The 19,264-nt window shown below is 41.0% G+C and overlaps 1 protein-coding gene across 2 annotated transcripts in view; it reads left to right on the forward strand.

Moving 5' to 3' along the window:
• LOC112569065 (high affinity cGMP-specific 3',5'-cyclic phosphodiesterase 9A-like) overlaps positions 1 to 19,264 on the forward strand; it is a 42,527-nt gene that overhangs the window by 11,741 nt on the left and 11,522 nt on the right. The window contains exons 3-9 of one of the 2 annotated variants that reach the window (XM_025246719.1): positions 1,426 to 1,496; positions 7,652 to 7,729; positions 7,949 to 7,992; positions 8,438 to 8,492; positions 11,360 to 11,430; positions 11,839 to 11,947; positions 12,914 to 13,010. In XM_025246719.1, the coding sequence (XP_025102504.1) occupies positions 1,426 to 1,496; positions 7,652 to 7,729; positions 7,949 to 7,992; positions 8,438 to 8,492; positions 11,360 to 11,430; positions 11,839 to 11,947; positions 12,914 to 13,010 (525 nt within the window). Of the gene's footprint in view, positions 1 to 1,425; positions 1,497 to 7,386; positions 7,518 to 7,651; positions 7,730 to 7,948; positions 7,993 to 8,437; positions 8,493 to 11,359; positions 11,431 to 11,838; positions 11,948 to 12,913; positions 13,011 to 19,264 lie in introns of those variants that run through there. The other variant, XM_025246720.1, reaches the window with a different exon arrangement.

Raw genomic sequence — 19,264 nt, forward strand, 5'->3', positions numbered from 1 at the left:
CCCATCAGTCGGAAGCAATTGAGCATCCACGGATGTTCATAAGACGAAATCGAGGCCAAAGCTTTCTTATTTCCGGATGCTGTCCTTCTCGTAGTCTTGTGATTTATACACGTGGGCGCCTCACGTGCGACTCGTGCTTGCGGTGGTCACTTGTGGTCTGTGCTGTTTGTCTTCTGTCCATCGTGTGCATTATTCATCATGTACAGCCATGATTCTGTCCTGTCTGTCTTGTCCATTCCATGTCTTGTCACCCGGAGTTTGTGTCTTTGGTCTGTGGTGTGTCTCCAGCTTTCTCGCCATCTCATAATGGCTTTTCTACGATGTCTTGTCGATGTCTGATCCTTTTTACTACTCTACTACTTTTTCTTTTTTACTAGTTTAATCCTACAAATATCAGTACATTCGAATCTTACAAAAAAACTGTTTCTTACTACTGGACATTGATCGAGTTGGTATTTTATGAAGACATCACTGGGTGACATTGGTTACCGTCTCTTACCGCTTCTTCCTCGTCTCCTGATAAAGCACATTGTGTTGTTTTTTTCTCCGGTGTTTCTTACGAAGCAAGTAAAGTCATCGTACGATGATGATGATGATGATGATGATGATGATGATGATGATGTTGATATATAAAGTCACTATTTCCCTATCATTACTGCCTTGCCTTAAACATATCTTGCTTTGCATCTGCTAAACGATGCTAAAAAAATAACATTGACACCATGGTAAAACTGCCGCCGAACGGCTTTCTGAGTTTTTCAAGAGCAAAGAACATCTTAAAGAGGTCAATAACTTTCAGAACTCAAAAGCCACTCTTCAAAGAGAGCAAGTACACTGTAGTGCACTGTCACGGCGCTCATTGATTACAGGTGCGAATCGTAGTGGATTAATGAAGGGATAGGTTTGGAAGCTGAAATGTACAGGTAAGGCTTATCTCGCCTATATCTACCGATGTCTGTAAAAAAAAAAAGATTATTTAGGCTGGTCTTTAACAGTAGTATCTGCCATCTTTTTTTTTTAAATGTCCTTTATCACACTTGTTAAGCCATGCGTCTATGTCAGGGCCTCGCCCCACGTGTTTCACGCATGGAGGCGCACACACACTCCGTTGCCTGGCGACTGCAAACGCTCACCTCCTTCTTTTGTCAAGCGAGAGATGAGAGAATAATTTTCTGTTACAGCTTTGTCGATACGCTGGGCTGTGAATATCTGGCTGTAACATGTTGTCATATGAAAGTGGTCTTAACACAACTTCACAAAACAAGACCAGTGCGAAGGCTGTGGACACGACCATTGTGAAGAAAGCATCAACAGACGAATAAAAAATTATCAATTGAATTGCAACTATCAAATTACTTGATACTGGCATAAGTGATGAATGAGTATGGATATTAATGGATGCTCGTTTATTTATTTATTTTTCAGATTGTCTTCAGCCGGCAGAGCAGTTCCCGTGACATCCACGAGCTGATCGCTCAAGCCTCCGGAGTCAGCAGGTGAGTGTTGGTGTTAGACACGATGGCATTGGAGAAACCATGTCCTTGTTCTTTGAAACACTTTAGTGTGGAAGATAAGTGGTTACAAGTAGTCTTTCCTAATGTATGTGCATCAAAGAAGTGTTTACACTGAATAGTTCTATTTCATTTATTACATGATCATCATTATCCAAGGAAAACATCATAACTAATTCACTTCCTAGATTCACTGACATTAATAGTGAAGACAAACTGTTGTCATGAGAATTGTTCTTGTTTATTTATAATAACACAGTACACCAAACCGTGAGTGATATCAATGCCTAGGGATTTACACCAAACAACAGTTTCCAAGAGTAATTTTACTGGTTTATTGATGGGTTAGCTAGAACGAGCTGTCCTCAAGCCTAGTGGACAATTGAGCAGGAAGGACAATTTGTGAGATCAGGGACAAAAATTATTGAGGAAATGCAAGCTTGTGAGTGATTTCGACTGCAGAATTAGCTGAAAATAGTCTGTGAACAATATTTCAGAAGGTAATTTCTCTCCAAGGGTTGGGCTAAGAATACTGATGGAAGGGGAGGTAATCAAGGTGCGAGGCCAGTAAGTTGTCTGCGCACGCAGCAGGACTGTGGGGACCTCCCATGGACCGTCCCCAGCGCTGGACACGACACAAGACATTAACATCACTTACTCTCTTTCTTGAAATAATTATGGTTAGGTTCACAATTCATCCTTTCTTCCTCTCTTTCCTCTGTATCCACTTCCTTCTTTCTTGCGTCCTTTTTCTAATGTAGATGATGTCGGGAACAGATAACTTTATTTTTCTGTGGCCGAGATATGTTGATGTATTGAGAATATGTCCACCAAATGTTGTAGACGCCTGTCTTGATGTTAACAATGCTACTAAGTGCTGTTAGAGTTTTATATTTACACTGCGCGAGTTTACTATGTGACCGAGTTATATTTAATGTATAAAAGTTAGTACACAGCCTAGTACAAAATTTCTCGCTGAACCCCTTGTGTATCAAAGGTGTCATCCACTCTGCCCAACAACAAACATGCTTCTTAAACACTTGCTTTTGAAAACAAGGAATCATGATTGCTGTAAGCAGATCACTTACTGCTGTATGTAAAAAAACGGAAGACAAGACACGGGAGAAATGCCAAACGATGTTGTTTTAAAGATAAAGGATTTTAGCTCGTGGTCACATGACACAAAAAGCCAAGACTAGAAGTCTGTACCGGGAACAAGCATTTTTGTTCTGTTTTTCCTTCAGCTGCTTCGATTTTCAAAAAGTGAAAAAAACTACACGTAATGAATAATGAATGTGTAATGTCCCTGAAGCCTTAGTTCTGTCCTCTCCTCTCATCCTAGTGTATGTCACAGACATGTCCCTCCTCGCCCCGTCTTTTCTTCTATAGCTACTACTTTCCTTCGTGCCTTTTCTCTCTCTCTTCTCCTTTCCTGGATCTCCCCTCAGTCTATCTCTGTTTTTAGCTATATTGTTTTTTTGCCTGTGTGTTACTTGCTCATTTTCGATTTATTCATCTCCCCCTCTGCCTTCTCTACTCCTTTCCTTTTAATAACTCGTCTCTCGCCGCCTGCGTCTCCCTTACAGACATTCTATCTCTCTAGTATAGCCTTACCGTCACTTCTTGCATGTGTCAACTGTCTGCTTTTCTGTTTATAACCACAAATAGAAACAAAAAGGTTGTCGACCATTATATGTCGTCTACGAGCACTTCTACACCTCTTCGAAAAGGGGAATCCTAAACTTTTGGAAAAATACCTGCATTTAAAACAATAAAAAACATTATTATTATTGTTATTGTTGTTGTTATTGTTGTTGCAACATCAATAACAACAAATAGTAATATCAATAATGATTATTTGTATCACTCAATATCTCGCAAGGGACAATCTCACTGAGCTGTGTGGCGCGGTCCCATGAGCAACAGTAGCGCCTGTCAGTAGTACACCGAGGGTTGGTTGTCCTGGGTTCAGTTCTCGTCTCGGCCACGCTGTAGCATCTGTTTACAGGTTGTTGTTATATAACCTTAGTTGCTGGCTCGGCGTAAAACACTAATTTTCTCCTTTCACTGAGCTGTGCTCATCATAAGACTTTCACAGTTCACGATGTGCATGTAAGACAGTGTGAAGACTTTAACAAGTGTTGAACAGACGACCAAGTGGTTTAAACATTTTGTCGGTTAACATCCTACCTACTCCTTAATGAAATTAGATAATTATATCGACTCCTTCTTTTTTTCTTTCTTCTATCACTCCGTGACATAGCCAGAGTTGCTGACTCCAATTAACCGGCTAACTGTTCTTTCTTGTCTTCACTCAGCAAAAACATCTCAGGTACAGAAAGCAGAAAACACGGTGTGTCTGTGTGTCTAATGGACAGAGCGGGAAAGGGGAGTGAGAGAGTGAGTGAGCGATAGAATGTCTGCAAAACACGTCCATCCTTCATCGACATCAATAGCGACAACAATGGAAACTGGAGGAGTCGTGACCTTGACCTTACAGACTGATTACCGACAGATGGCAGCTCATGCAACAATAATGATTATAATTTTGATCACGATCAATAGTATTAACAAGAAACACGCTGGAGGAGCCGGTGCTGTTGACATCAACATGCTCGTAGGAGTTGAGCCTTTGTATTGATGAAGAAACGTGCAAACTAAAACGAGGCTAGGAAACTTTTTTAAGAAAACGCAGAATATTTTGTTTATGTGTTGTTGTTTTTTTTTTTGTTTTTTTATTATTTCAATATCATATCGTACGTCAATAAATTTAATACAATGTCTTGTGAGTGAACACGACATGAAAACATTTCCTTGTTTTCGCGTGTTTGTTGTAGAAGAAAACAATGACCTGGTTAAATAGTTTCTGTGCTGTGTGATTATTTACATTATTTACATTCTCGCTTTATCACACTCAGTTTGTACTTTAGTGACCACTGGTCATTCAGACAAATAAGGGAGTGTGTTTGGGATAGGAAGACAGACAGACTGACAGACCGACAGAGAGGACAGACAGACGGACAGACTGGTAGAAAGGTTGTCCGCTGGAGACACGCAGGCTTAGTTGGCATCTTTGGAATCAAGATGTTTAGAAAGAATTCTGTCCGATTCTGCTGCAGGCGAGGTGTTGCCCTAATTTTTCTCTCACGCCAAGCCTTTCTTACGTAAATATCAAACAGTTCTCGCCATTGATTTTCACCGGCGAAGAATCATCGAGAATGGACAGAAAACGCTTTACTTTATTTGCTCATGGCTCGATTTGTTACAGGTTGTATAGAACTCCCCCGGACTAGTGTGTCCTCCATGTACATCGCTTTACAAAGGCGACAAGTGATTCTATGGATGTGTTTTGGAGTTTCTGTTGTCACGTGTCTGCACGATCGCATTCTGTTTCTTCGACCCGCGACATCCCCGCCAAATGTCATTTTGCAAATGTCCTGATCTTTGCAATTACTGTCTTGTAAATGTGAGTCAAGCTCACGTGGGGGCATCCAGAAACATCTATCAGTCATGTTACAAGATTTGTTTTTATTTTGTGGAAGGGGGATGGGTAGGAGGTGGAGCAGCCTTGTAGATGTGAGAACTCTCCTGAGAAAGGAAAGTTGTCGGAGGAAGGTTGACTAGTGCAGTGACGGGAGAAACTCCCTGGTGTGAACGGTGATGCACAGCAGACGGCAGTGAGGGGAATAAGGATGAGGGGCAACTAATCTTGTCACTCTTGCATCGCAAGGATCACAATTCACGAGGGGCAGTTAAGATGGCGGCACCTGACTTATCAAGGGAAGATAAATCCGCAGAAAAAAGAAAAGGCTTTTCGTTCTATCCTCTGGCGCGCCGGTTAGCACGTCACCAATGCAGTGATGATTAGTTGTTATAGGATCAGATCTCATCTTGGGGACTTCTTTTTTTTTTTTTTTTGTATGTGACGCCTGTTACATTGTTGGATTATTTGCCTATATATTCCCGTTGGTTGATGGTTCAGCGTAAATTTCTCTTTAAACCAGAGTCTTAGATAAGTACATAGACTCTGATGTGATGTACTTTGTGTTACTGAGGCTATGAGTCACGAGAAACATGGCTGTCAACTAAAGCTAATCACTGTTTGTTTAATGCTCTTTACTTCACTTCCTTGTTTATTTAGGTATTTAATTTATGTTTTACTATCAAACAATTGGAAAATAGTTTACATTGAACATTATTTTTTCTTTAGCGATGTACCAATATGCTACAGCTAGTCGTCTCTCTGTCTTGTTTCCAATCTTTGCGGGTTGAGTGCAGGTTCAGATGCAGAGTCGGAGGAGAAAATCCAGTCAAATAATCTTATAATCCTTCACAATCCTAGAACGTTGCTCGCAAACAAACGATCGATGGTGCTGGGTGATGTCGATGGAGGAGCTGCCTCTGGTAGCCGTCCGTCCTCGAACATCATGGCGCTGCCGTCATCTTCAGTGCCGAGAGGTCGAGTCCGGGCTCTGTACACCGTGTGTCTAGAGACTGCTATTGTAGCCACTATGTTACCTCAGTTAGCCGTGAAGTAGCCAATGTTACCTCAGTTAGCCGTGACGTAGCTAATGTAACCTCAGTTATCAGTGACGTAGACAATGTTTCCTCCGTTAGCTATCACTTAGCCAATGTTCCTTCAGGTAGTTGCCACGTAGTCAATTTTTTTCCCAGTTAACCGTGACCCAGCCAATATGTTTCCTCGGCTGTGACGCTCCCAGTATGTTTCCTCAGGTCGTTGTGACGTAACCAATATGACTCGTCAACTAATTGTCAGGTACGCACCTGACCGTGTCCGTGGCCTGTAGTCTCGGGGGCAAAGACTGCGTCCCTCAGGTCAGGATGGAGGACGCCTGCACAGAGCAATAAAATGTCAACAGCCCCGGGAAATACGTTTGATAGTCTCGCCGGACGTCTCGTCCATTGTCTGATTAATGTTCTGTGTTGAGTCAGGATGCCAACTCAGAGCAACTGACTTTTCTGTACACTATTCTGTGTCGTGTGGCCCCGAGTTGTAGCATAACCATGAATGATGGGTTGTTTGGGTGAATGACACTTATAGCCCTGTAGCCTGAAGAATCCATGATGACATAAATGCTGTTGAAATAGATGATAGAGATGAACACGGTTGTTAATATGTACAAAGATAGTGATATCGGTCTATTCACTTCTCTGTCTTTCTCATCTACATTTGTGTAGTTTGCCAAACGCTGGTGTTGGAAGCGCCTGACCAGATTTACATGAGGCGCCTCACCAGCAAAACCACATGTCCCCAGACATGCAATCAATTTCTGTTGCTATGGCTCGTAACTACCCAGTGTATTGTCATCTCCAACAATCACAACTTTATTTTATTTTGGGTTTATTCGGTGGCCTAATCTTCGAGAGAAATTCATGCCCACCGTGTTTTGTAGATGGCCGTCTACTTTTAAGTTTCCATTCGTTATTGAACAACAAGACGCTAAAATCCTGTTGAGCCTTCTCCTTACTTGTGTCAAGACATCTCACAATGGAGTGCGTGCTCGACTGAGAGGATTGTCTACGAGGTTGTAAGATAGAGTGTCCATGTAATCGCTGACAGATTGTAATGTTTTCATTCTAGGTATTCGTGACGTATGTACTTATAAACCATTCACTGAGCATCCTCTGAACTGAGCCGATGGCGTAATTAATAACCTTTATTCCTTTCCTGTAAATTAAATGGAGTGCTTCACGTGACTGGGACAACTGGTTGATGGATTGTGAAGGTCACTTTACGTCATAATGTGAAGCAAAAAGTATTTGACGTCACTAAACGACATTTGACGTCACTCTAAATGATATTTGACGTAGCTGTACACGACATATGACGTAATAACAAACTTCAAGTGACGAAGACAAACATCGTGCGCTGCCCTTTGCTGCTGGTCAAAAGTCAAAGCACTGCTGGCAACGGGACGATGTTAGACTTACTTTTTCTTCAGTGACATATTTGGTGACATCACGCGTGACAATGACTCCCAGTCCGTGAGTAGCTGCCGTAGTTCTGCAGACAACGTTCTCGAAGTGTCGTTGTGCACGTCACACTCTCGACCAATCTGTCCAGTTTCCAACTACCCGATACACACCTGACCACTGTCACACTTGTCGTCGTGTTGCAGGAACGCTGCCATCTCCCTGCGTGACAAGACAGGCGCACACGTGTCACTGTCACCGACCATGCCAGCCAACTCGCCCTCGTAAGACGTAGTTTAGTGTGACACTCTGTACAGGTGTAATGTCACATGCACTGATCAATAAATTGTTGGGATTATTTATAAATTATTTTGTGATTTGTTGCAGTTTTCGGAAATAATGTAATATGTCAAATGTAAATCGTGAGATAATACTTTTATATTGTAATAATATCTTTCTTTGACATTATTACAAAAACTGAAAAACTTTTCTCAAAATTTCAGAAATCCCTACAAGGTCATCAGTCGGGATCAACCATCACAGGAAAGTAAGTAAAACACATTGGCAGTATCACGTGGCACTCTCCCTACACATTACATCCTACACCTATCTACACACTGACTGCATACACACTACTACACACTGACATTTTACACACTACCTACACACTGACCACCTAAGCCCTGACAAAACAGTTCCCCGCCCACGTCCTGTCTACTTTATTGCCGTGAGATCGATTGATCAATGAGTTAATTAGCTGAGTGAGAGGCTTATCAGATCTGACATGACATCTTATTGAAAGCAAAAAGCTTTGTCATACAGTGCGTCTGTGTGTGTGTGTGTGTGTGTGTGTGTGTGTGTGTGTGTGTGTGTGTGTGTGTGTGTGTGTGTGTGTGTGTGATCTCAGTTGTCATGGTTTTCTTCTTTCGCTTCGTGAATCAATTGTTTGAACTGACTTTGATGTTTGTGCCGCACTTCCTTGTCGTGTGCAGTCGACCATGACGCTTTTCACGCTGTTCTGACTCACGTGGCGGAGCAACTGAACAGGTAGGACTAATCTACCTTGAGTATTCTCTTGTGTTTGTCGATGGCACACACTTTCTGTCTCACACATGCGGGCGCGCAGTCGGTCATACTGACAGACAAGCAGACAGACAAGCACACCTTTACGAAGGCTTACAGGTAACCACACAGACATTAGTTCAGCAATCACATCGACAAGTTTAGGCCTATCCATGGTTTTTTTTTTTTTGTGGAATGCAGTACAATCTTCATCATTTTGGTTATCGATCTCTTGTTGAGAGAAGAAATTCTCAACGGAAATAAACCCAATGACTTCTTCTCTGGTCACACTTCAGCCAATTCTTAGTCCCTGTCTCCCCGCTGCCATCTTCAGATATTTAGTGAGGGTTCAGGTGGTGGTCTTAACATGATCGCAATTTTCCAAAGTTAAAAGAAAAAAAAATGTATGGCCACATGGATGTCACCTTTGCCCGCACCGCCTGCCCCAACCCTCCCACACTCTTGCTTCTCGTGCAAGCTGTCAGAAGACACCTCCAGGGCTCTCCAACACCTGCCACGTGCCTGGACGGTCCCACGCACCTCGGGTAGACGTGCAAGAGGCGATAATCACTTCACGGGAGGCCAGTACTAAGGTCCTGAGATGTTTGTACTACAGTCAAGTGAATGGAGGGACTGGGGCAGTGGCAGTGCTCTTAACACGTAGTGTTGTTGTCGTAGTCTCAGGCCGTGAAAGCTAAACAAAAAAGACGGTAAGTTCTGGAATGTTTCAATCGACCTCTGAAAGAAAAAGCAAGCATCCCATTCTTGGCAGTCTTTTGAGTGGTAACCGTCGATCATAAGTACTAGAAGACTTGTAACAATGTCAAGGATGTGTGTTTGATTACAGTTACACAGAGTTCTGTGCCGCTGAATGAAGACCACATGATCATTGCTTATCTTCATCCTGTCTCTGGAAGCCTCTGGCACTTCTGAATTTTGTTACAAGGTCATCGCTAGTAAACATGTTCTTTGATTACAACTGTGTGTGACAATGAAGGTGGATAGAGGACTATAGTTATTGCAAGTTGTTTCTTTCAGTCACAAGGTCTAAACAGCGTGTTGTCCAAATGTGTTTTGCAAAGTCCTTAAATAAACTCAGAACCCATTCAGCATTTGTTTGCCAATTTATCTGTATCTCACATTGTGGTCCACGTCTGTTTGGTGTGGAAGAAATTATTGAACAGTCTATGGTCCATCTTGGCCAGCTGGCTAAAACTTTATTCTTTGTATATATATATATGTGTGTGATTGAGTAGAGAGTGAAGATACAATCACACCAGTTCGAGTATACCATGACTGTCATCTCACTCCATCCCTCAACACGCCCACTTATTCCTTTCCTTTTACAACAATCCACTCCACATTGTTTTTTTTTCCCCCGTTCCTGGGTTTTGGTCGATTGTAATTACAGAGAAGTTTCAGTCTCAAGTTGTGGACATAAAAGGGACACAATCACCCAACAAGGGCAAGACGAATGTAGATCAAGACCACCTCTGGTGAAGAAACAAAGTTGAAGTTTGTAGAAGTTAACCTGAAAGCCTGACAAAGAGAAGACCTTGAGAAAAAACAGTAAGAAGTCTCAAAACTCTTATACTCGGACATTAACTCCCATTAGGGGGAAACGACAGACCGTTCTTGCCGCTAAGCGCATTAACTCTCCGAGAGAAGAGAAGGAGTGAGAGATGGTGTGGGCGACCGTCTGATTTGTCAGCAGCGATGAGAGTCGCGACCAGCTCCCAGACCACCAGGACTGGAGACACTGGACATAAAACCGAAATAATGGCATGGCTGATTGATTTTTTTCTTGAAAAAAGTTTACAAGGTTTAAAAAATAACTAAGCATAGCATGGCATCGATACGCTGGGAAAGACCAGCGCTGTCAACCGAGATAGGAGGCTCATCGGAGGATAAGTCGTAATTAAAGATTCATTTGTGACTTCGTCTGAGCGAAGAATTAGAGTTGTGAGGAACACGTGAATAGTCAATCGTCTCAATAAGAACTTGAAGCAACTAAAATTTCCATCAGTTCGCGACGGCATGGGATGCAGGAGAAAAGACATTAGCCTCCATTGTCCAGTCACGTGACCAGCAGGTAGAGGAGGGCGTGTAGCACGAGCGGTGCGCGTGAAGTGCACGTGACAAGCGGGTGCGTGAGGGGGTGGGGTCAGTGTAACATTTTGTTTACGAGGATCGTGTTTTGTTTGTCTCTCTCTCTGAGTAATCGATATGTGAGAGGGAATGGTTTGTTGTTATTATCGATGTTGTTGTCTTGCGACTGCTGACCGATTTTGTCGGTTGTCCATTATCGCGTGACTGCTTCCGCCACACCGCGCGCAGCTGTACGCACGCACGCAGACAAACCCACACACGCGTATAAACATATACACATACACAACAACATACACAACACAGCTCACTACACCCATCTTTCCTACCTGTCTCCTCCATTTCTCTGTGTTTCAATGGTCACCACGTCTGCTTGTTATTTCCTCCTTACTTATTCATACCATTCAACAAACTCACATCACGCGCCCACGCAGTGGAAGCAGCTGACCTTTACCCTCTGTAGCACATTTCCCCACCTTGTTGTTGCACAGCTGTATGTCAGCTGTAGTTGTGCGTGACAGCTGTTCTTTGAATATTGGTTGAGTGGAACACCACGTGTATTGAATCTGAGTTGTCGCCCCCTCGTTAGACGTTTATACATTCTTCAAGGGCAGGCTATTCCTTGAATAGAGTGATGCTGCTGTGGAAGCTGTTGAAATGATGACTCCTAATAAGTTATCAAATAAAATCGCTGTGTAGACTTTATTTATTTATTGTTATTGACGACCTGTATTGTCCACACACAGGGTTTTCAAGATGGAGGAATTAAAGAATGACTTGACACACAGGCTCAATATGCTGGAAAAGAAAATGGAATGTAAGTGCGGTTGGTATATTTATTATTATTTTTTCTTTTTTAGATATTGAATTGTCCTTTTTATCCAAAGATTAAGATTTCAAGAAAAAAAACTATTTTTTGATGATTTGTAAATTCGATGACATGATGGTGACATTCAAATGGCCGCCACTACCGCTCGTCCCAAATCCCAGCTAATGACAAAGTGAGAATAGAATCTTAGAGTAACAATTGGAAGTGAAATTTATAACATTTTAATAAGTGATAGTCATTAAAATAATGTGTTAAGGAGTCATATGTGGTAAGTAATGGAAAAGCAAAAAACCTTTGTTCGCTGCTGGCTACACTGAACCTAAAGAGCGAATTTGAGAATGTGAAAAGAGTCGGTGCCATGATGGTATTCACACTCATCAACTTTGTTGGTTGCAGTGGAAGGCCTGAAGGCAGTAGAGATTGAGAAATGTAAGAACGAGATTTCTTACATTAAAGACCAGCTGTGGAATGCGCAGAAGAAATATGTCGACTTCAACCGGTTAAGGTAGGAACATTTTCTTTCTTCTAGCAGTTTCCTCCCATAGTCTGTTTGAAGAGGTTGATAATGGAGACAAAGTCCTGGCACTGACAGACACACGTGTCCATACGACAAGCACACACCCTACCCAGACGACACACTTGCTAAAGTCATATCCTCATGCTGATGAACAAACACACACACACACACGTACGCACTGATCCAATGGCTGCACCACACAAAGCCAGGCCCAGAATTTATTTTTCGCGCTATCAAATATCTTGCCATGTAAGGGAATGCTGTGTGCGCTCTCCCTCGCTCATTACGGAGGTACAAATGGTAGGAAATCAATAGACAGACAGAAATTTCCCATTTAAGCGGCTACTTCACTTACATGATTTGAAAATTGTGTGACGTGCATAAAAATATGTGACATGTTGTATAACCATTGACAAGAATTTCTACTTTTGTTCTTTTGAGATAAAAAAGATAATTTTGTGTCTGATATGTCGTAATGCTTGTTAAATAAATTCACTCTTTCTATGCGTTTTTGGTATTTTATTGTATTTCATTGTATTTATGGTATTTATTGTATTTTATTGTATTTTATTTCTCACTGTAAACTCTAAGCTGTTACAACTTTTTTTCATACCAGCTTCTCTCTGTGTGTGTATTATTGTACAAAATTCCTTTTGGTTACAAACATTTTTTTTTCATGATGCTTTGTCTTTTCATAAACGTTTGACATGTTGAAAACTATGATCATACATAATGTGTCACACAACCTTGTAGCAGTACAGCCTCGTGTTGTGATGCATTTGAAGTGCTTTACTCCAGTGCTTATAACTGTGATTATTTTTAAATATTGCACATATTCCCAGTGGTTATAGTTGTGAAATATTTTAAATATATACTCGTACATTATCAAACGTTTTCTGGTTCCTTTTGTCCTTTTGTTGGCATACGTCACTGCCCCACGGTTACATCACACAGGCCAGTATGCTTAGGAAACGCCTCGGATCGTTTGTATAACTCGCTCTGTGATGACAGGAAAATCCGTCTCAAACGGGATATTCTAACCTATCCTAAGGTAAATAACTCATGTGGATTGATGGTTGTCTGCCCTTGTTTCCGGTCACGTTGTTATTGTTTTGTTATGGTCCGTGTACGTAGCGTAACAGCATGCACTGAAAACTGCTTGTCATGTGTGTTCAACTCTCTTTTGCCTGGTTTTCTGCAAAAGTAAGAATTACATTCCCTTGACAGTAACACATTCTTGTAACACAAATAATCATTGAAATAACAAATCAATAGGTCATAAGCTAAAAAAAAAAAAAATAGTACAGTAGGAGCATAAGTTTAGGGTTAACTCTTATCAATTTAACTCTTATCTAAGTATTAAAATCAACAAAAGTGTTTTGTTTAAATGTTTACTTCATATTTACAACAGACAGGTTACATTGCTCAAGCTCCTGTCTTTGTCTTTATTTCTAGGTATGTGTACACTAGTGTTAACATAAACAGAAAACAAAATTAAAATGCAAAGGTGAAAGGTATACAATATTTATTTTAGTTTATAATTGTTAAGTAGACTTTAATCAGTAATGTTTGATGACTTTTGCTTTTTGCTACAGAGTTAGGCTTGAGGTTAGTTTCAGTGGCAGCAATAATCAGCGGACATAAAGAGAGGAAAAGAACTGTTCTATTCTCTAGGTTGATGGAGGTTGATGGCATTGTTGTGTCTAGAACACAAACTGTAAGTGAGTGTCCCTGCAAGTGCCAGGGTTCTGTGAGACAACATGCTGGAAAGTCCAGTGACATGCTCTAGTGGTATGGTGTTGCCGCCATGTTTGAGCTAGCAATTAGCAGCCAATCAATACAAGTGACGTGGGAGAGATGCAAGTCTGTTGTCCTTAATCTTTTGGAATATTTTTCCATCGGTTTTATTGGTGTTTTTAAGAGCACCCTGCGTAGATTTATTTTTTCACAGTATGGCTAAAGATGTTTTTGTGGACGCACAAGGACGTAATGCCGAGAACTGCCAAAGGACAGGAGAAGCAATGGCACATTACATTTGTCAGTGTCACATTCCATCTCTCAACAATTGCGTTGCTAGACAACAGCTGGGTTAAGAGGGATCCATCAAGCGGAACTGGTATCGTTGAAAAGCATTGGCAGTGAAAACATTAAAAGTAAGAAGAGAAGGTCGGCTTGGATGTCATGTCCTTGTCGAGTCATTCTCAGTCCATGTACCAAAGTTGGAAGTGATTTGATTACATATAATATCAATATAGCTTGTTGTCGAACTTCATTATACACAATCTCCACTATGAGCACTAAACAACCCACGCCGATGTGCACTGTTGCTAAGGAGGTGACGTACAGACATGCCCATGAGAACTGTACTGGTGTCGCTTACCTGACTCAGGATGTTTCAAGATGCTGCTGCTAACAGAATACCTTCTCAAAGTCTTACCCATCTTTGCCTACACAAGGATTGATGTTGCCGTCCTGGGGCTTCCAATGTTGCCATGATGTCACGTGTCTGTGGTCTTGAGGCTTCCAATGTTGCCTGTTGTTGTCTATATCTGCGGGCTTGTGGTGTTGCCTAAGTGAGGCTTGGTGTTGGTGTCCAACTGAACTTGTAATGTCGGAGTGTCTAGGATCTACCTTGATGGACCTGCGGGTGGGTTTGACCGTCCACGTGATGGCCAGCCGTGTACCTGGAGTTTGGTGTTGTTATCCCATGTCTGATCTCGGAGGTTACCATAAAAAGGCAAACAGAAGAAATTTGTATTTACTGGCGCTTCAATTTAATAAACATACATTCTTTTACATTATTTTAAAACTGTTTCTGGAACTCTAGTCTTTAATTTCCATTCGATGTATAAAGTAAATATCTTACTAGTTTCTTTGTGTAAACTCAATTATTATTTGGAAAGCGTGGAAGTTCGAATACTACAATGCTAAATGAGACAAACTAATGATAATTAATCGTTCTCGGAGAACTACCCGTTTCGTCATTATTTCTAATTAGAACTTTCTTTATGATTTTGTATATATCGAACAATCTTTAAGCACAATAGCTCAGTGAAGGTTTCAGGTAAAAACCTGACTATTGTATGAGATCGAACACACAGTATATATATATATATATTGTATTGGCTGCCTACGTCACCAATAATCGTCCTTTTGTTCGTTTGGCATTGCTCTCAAACTTAGCAAGCAGCTTCTGTGCAGGTGCCTGCCGTCTCTCTGATTAGCATTAACACAGTAATTATTGTTGGCCTCCATCTGAACTCAGCAGCACTGCAGTGTGACTAGTCACGTGTCATCGTCCTTGTAACCTGATGTCTAATTACAAATCACTAGCGGCCATTCAATAATCTAACCTTAGCAAGGCTTCAGTGAAGCCGTAGTATTGTACAGGCAGTGTCTGGTTCGAATCTCGCTGTGCAAATTTTTTTTTTTCAATTTGGCAGTTTTCGCTACATCGTTTCCGCACGTTCGTGTGAGGGTGTAATTCATAAGTTCATTCCTTTAAGTGTGAAATCACAGTTTGTGTAACACATTTGTCTTGGGTTACTGTAGAATTGTTAAACACAAGAAACGTTTTAAGTTCTTACGGTCGTGGTAACATCAGTCGCAATATAAGGATGCTACTTATCAAAACTCAGCATTGAAACATGTGCCGATCTTCTATCAGCCCTGTAGGTATCACTGTTTCTATATTCATCACGTGTCCACACACCCACACAAACCATTTAGAGAGAGAAAAGTGTAACATAAAAAAAAATTGAGAAAATGTGTATTTAGAGATTGTTAATTGGTTTTAATTGTTTCTGATAAAAGGAATACCAGACAGATAAAACGGAGGATCATTAAATTCAATATTAACACATAGAATCCGTCCTACCACCGCCTACTAAACCGCGCATGTGTAGTTCAGTAAAATAGTTTGTTTACTTTTTATTTATTTTTTCAATTGTTTGTGTTGTTCTGTGACCTCTGAACCAAGGCGGATAACACCTTCGTTACAGTATTATTGGTGCATTCTCGGTCCTTTGTAGTCAGACTGTATCTTGTCTGACTGGTTAATGTTTACTTCATGGATTTGTGTTCCTCCTTAGTCTCTTTCGTCTGTTTTCTGTTGCTGCCGGCGTTCTTCAGAGTTAGAATTGTGTTTGTGGTGTTTTTTCTAATAAACGCGCGTGCTTAGTGTGTATGTGTGTGTGTGTGCACGCCTGCGAATGGTTAGGAATTGGAAAAAAAACGCAGTTTTTCCGTCAGTAGTCGTAATCATAAAGATGAGGAATTGGTACTTCAGAGGTAGCTGGTGAGCATGAATACTTGTCTGGAGGTGACCGAAGCCAGGCTCAGACCTGAGTGGTGGTTGACAGTCGAGTGAATGTCGCCGGTCAAGCGACCACAACACGTGACAGGGCTTGTGACCACAGTAGGTGCTGATGACATGTCGAACAGCACAAACCTACAGGGTATCTATGGAACATAGAGATAAGCACACACACACACATGCATGTTCATACAAACACTTCCGCACACAGAAACTTTTCAAAACAAATGCATCACAAGAAAGACAAAGACTGGAAGAGTTGGAGAGCCGAGGACAGTGTGATTTTACTGTTTCACAAACAAAAGAAAAGCGATTAGTGCCTGGTGCTAAGAAATGTGCACCCGTGAAACTGTTAGTCTGTCTTTGAAGCATCCAAATAGTAACAACCTCCTTCCGACCCCAATGATCATCAACAACTTACATCGCTTGATGTCTGGCTGTAATCTGTACTTCTTCTGTACAATCCCCTTCCCCTGCACCAAAATCCGTTGTGGCTTTGTTTGTGACAACTTGGTGTGACCGCCTCCGAAAGTAAGAACTCAGGCATTTTTTTAAAATTCTGGCTCTCTAGCTTATTAGGTCACGTGCCTGGTCCTGTTGTCTGACAGCGTCATTAGATATCAGTCCAGGTACCATCATTTCAAAAATCAGAATATATTTAATAATTGTTAGACTCGTTATTATGATACATATGTAGTCCAGAAAACAGTGAAATAAATTGTAAATATCTTTTAATTATTTATTTTGAGCATGCAGCGAAACACTAAAAGCATAGAGAAGCCATCTGCGATCAGTAAGAACATGTTGACAACACAGGTACCCGACAGTTCCCACGAGCAGGTTGATTAAAACTAATTGATACTAGGAAAAACAACCGTGGATCAATCGAGGCTGCTTCGATAAAATGAAACAAAAAGTCTATCAAAGGCGAAGTTTTCCCGGCTATTCTGCTTTGAAGTTACAATCTCTCTCAAAACAAAATCGTTATCCCATTATCTAGCATTTCCTTCAAGCGAATAGGACTTACGGCAAACTTGTTTATCCAATATTATTGAGACAGTAATATTCTATATAGTCGAGCTTTGTTTGCTTGCTTGTTTGCCTCAAAGTTATTTCATATTATTGTCTGAGTTTCCCTATTTGCCGATGGCGTCTTTTGAAGCCTTTGATGCGTTGGACAACACCCAGCTGTAGGCGACTAGTGCAGCTGTCCTGCCACATCACAGCTGCTTGTGCACTTTGCCCTTTGTGTGCCACTTGTCAGACCCTCAGTCCTCCCATACCAGTCACACTTGACCCCCTAATCATCGCCTTTGTGTCGCTTAGCAACGCCCTCACGTGACAGCTGGCAGTAGTCTCAGGTGACGTGTCCTCCCCCATGTCTTTGGTCACAGCTGCCTTCCAGCCCTTCAACACCTGTGTTCCTGTAGCACGTGGCAATGATGACCCTGTTGTTGTCCTCCCTCACACCCACATTGTGTACGTGTTGTCAGTTGGCTTTCAAAACCTGAATAATCCTCCCTGCAACCTTCACCCTCATCTTGTTGATGCCCTACATTGCAGCTTCGCTCTTTCTTTCCTTCTCTCTATCTCGCTGTTTGCTGGTTTTGTGTCCCAGTGAGCATTCGCGTGTGGAACCCACGTTACCACGACGGATGGACCTGGCCAATACACCAAGGTAACCATGGCGACACGAAGACTAGTTGGCTACTGTCGGCTGTCAGTGTCGTGTGTGCTTATCGTATGTTACACATGCGTTGTCTTATGAGGACTTGTCATCCTGAGTTACCTGCCAGGGTCAGCAGTAGCCTGCAGCTTCAGCAACTACACATTGAAGACAAGTTGATGCCACTGCACTAGGGCCGAACTCTGGTTCATACACTGAAATATTGACATGCAACAAACTGCAAACAATAAGGTCCATGTTCACATTAATGTTAATTCTAATTACAAATATATCTAAACATTATTCCTGCTTTTTTGTTCTGACCAAACTCACCGTAATTTGGAGAAAAAAAGTAGAGACAGTTGACTGCTGTGGTAAATTAACTTGTTCTCATCTACTACAGCGTAAATATAAAATATAAATTAATAATGATTATTCTCTATGAATCACCAAGTAAGTCTGGCCTTAAAATTTACAGTTTTTTCTCTCATTAACTACTCACAATTACAATTGTCATTAATCAATCTGTGGATAATTAAACAATCGTGACTTGACTTTGATTAGAGTAGACGAAGAAGCAACAGTCCAGGGTCAGACATGTGTGTTTGGCAAGACGATCGAAATCCAAATATTCGCCAGCTTCCTAATATTTCCATCTCCGTGCTTAGTAAATACACGGACCACTTAATCCTCATGATGCTCTTCTTAACCCTTGTTTATCCCTTAATGTAATACAGTCTTTCTTCTTAGAGAAGCACATAGCATGTTGTTTGAATGTGACATCGACTGGTGCTTGTGTGAGAAGAAGAAGAGAGAGAGAGAGAAAAAAAAAGAAAGAGAGGAAGAGAGTTTTGATGATGATTATGATTCTGCAAACAAACAAAACTAAAACTTAAAAAAAAAATAATCCGTATAAATAATTAAAACCGTCATTCAATGCACATTTCATGTTTTAAGAGAGGAATATTTATGAATTTTGTTAAAGTCAGGTTTACAAATCATCAATTATTTAAAATAATTATAAATTAAAAGAACACGACTTTTGCTTTGTTTATGATGTGTAGAACCATGGAATATATCTACGAAATACATGCTTTGCAATTTTGCAAATTTAATACACTAATTATTGGTATGAGCCTCTCGTTCTTCCACTTTCTCAAACATTTTGTTATCTCTGTAATACAAAGGTGTTATTATTTAATATTACTTCTGACTTCTCTAATAATTGTGTCACTGTACCTCGATAGCACTTACTTCAAGTAGCAGCCTAAAATTATTAATATGCTTATAGTTTTAGCTTTTTCTCTATTTATCTAAGACTTGT

Source organism: Pomacea canaliculata, linkage group LG7 (assembly GCF_003073045.1).
Source record: "Pomacea canaliculata isolate SZHN2017 linkage group LG7, ASM307304v1, whole genome shotgun sequence".
NCBI lineage: Eukaryota > Metazoa > Mollusca > Gastropoda > Architaenioglossa > Ampullariidae > Pomacea > Pomacea canaliculata.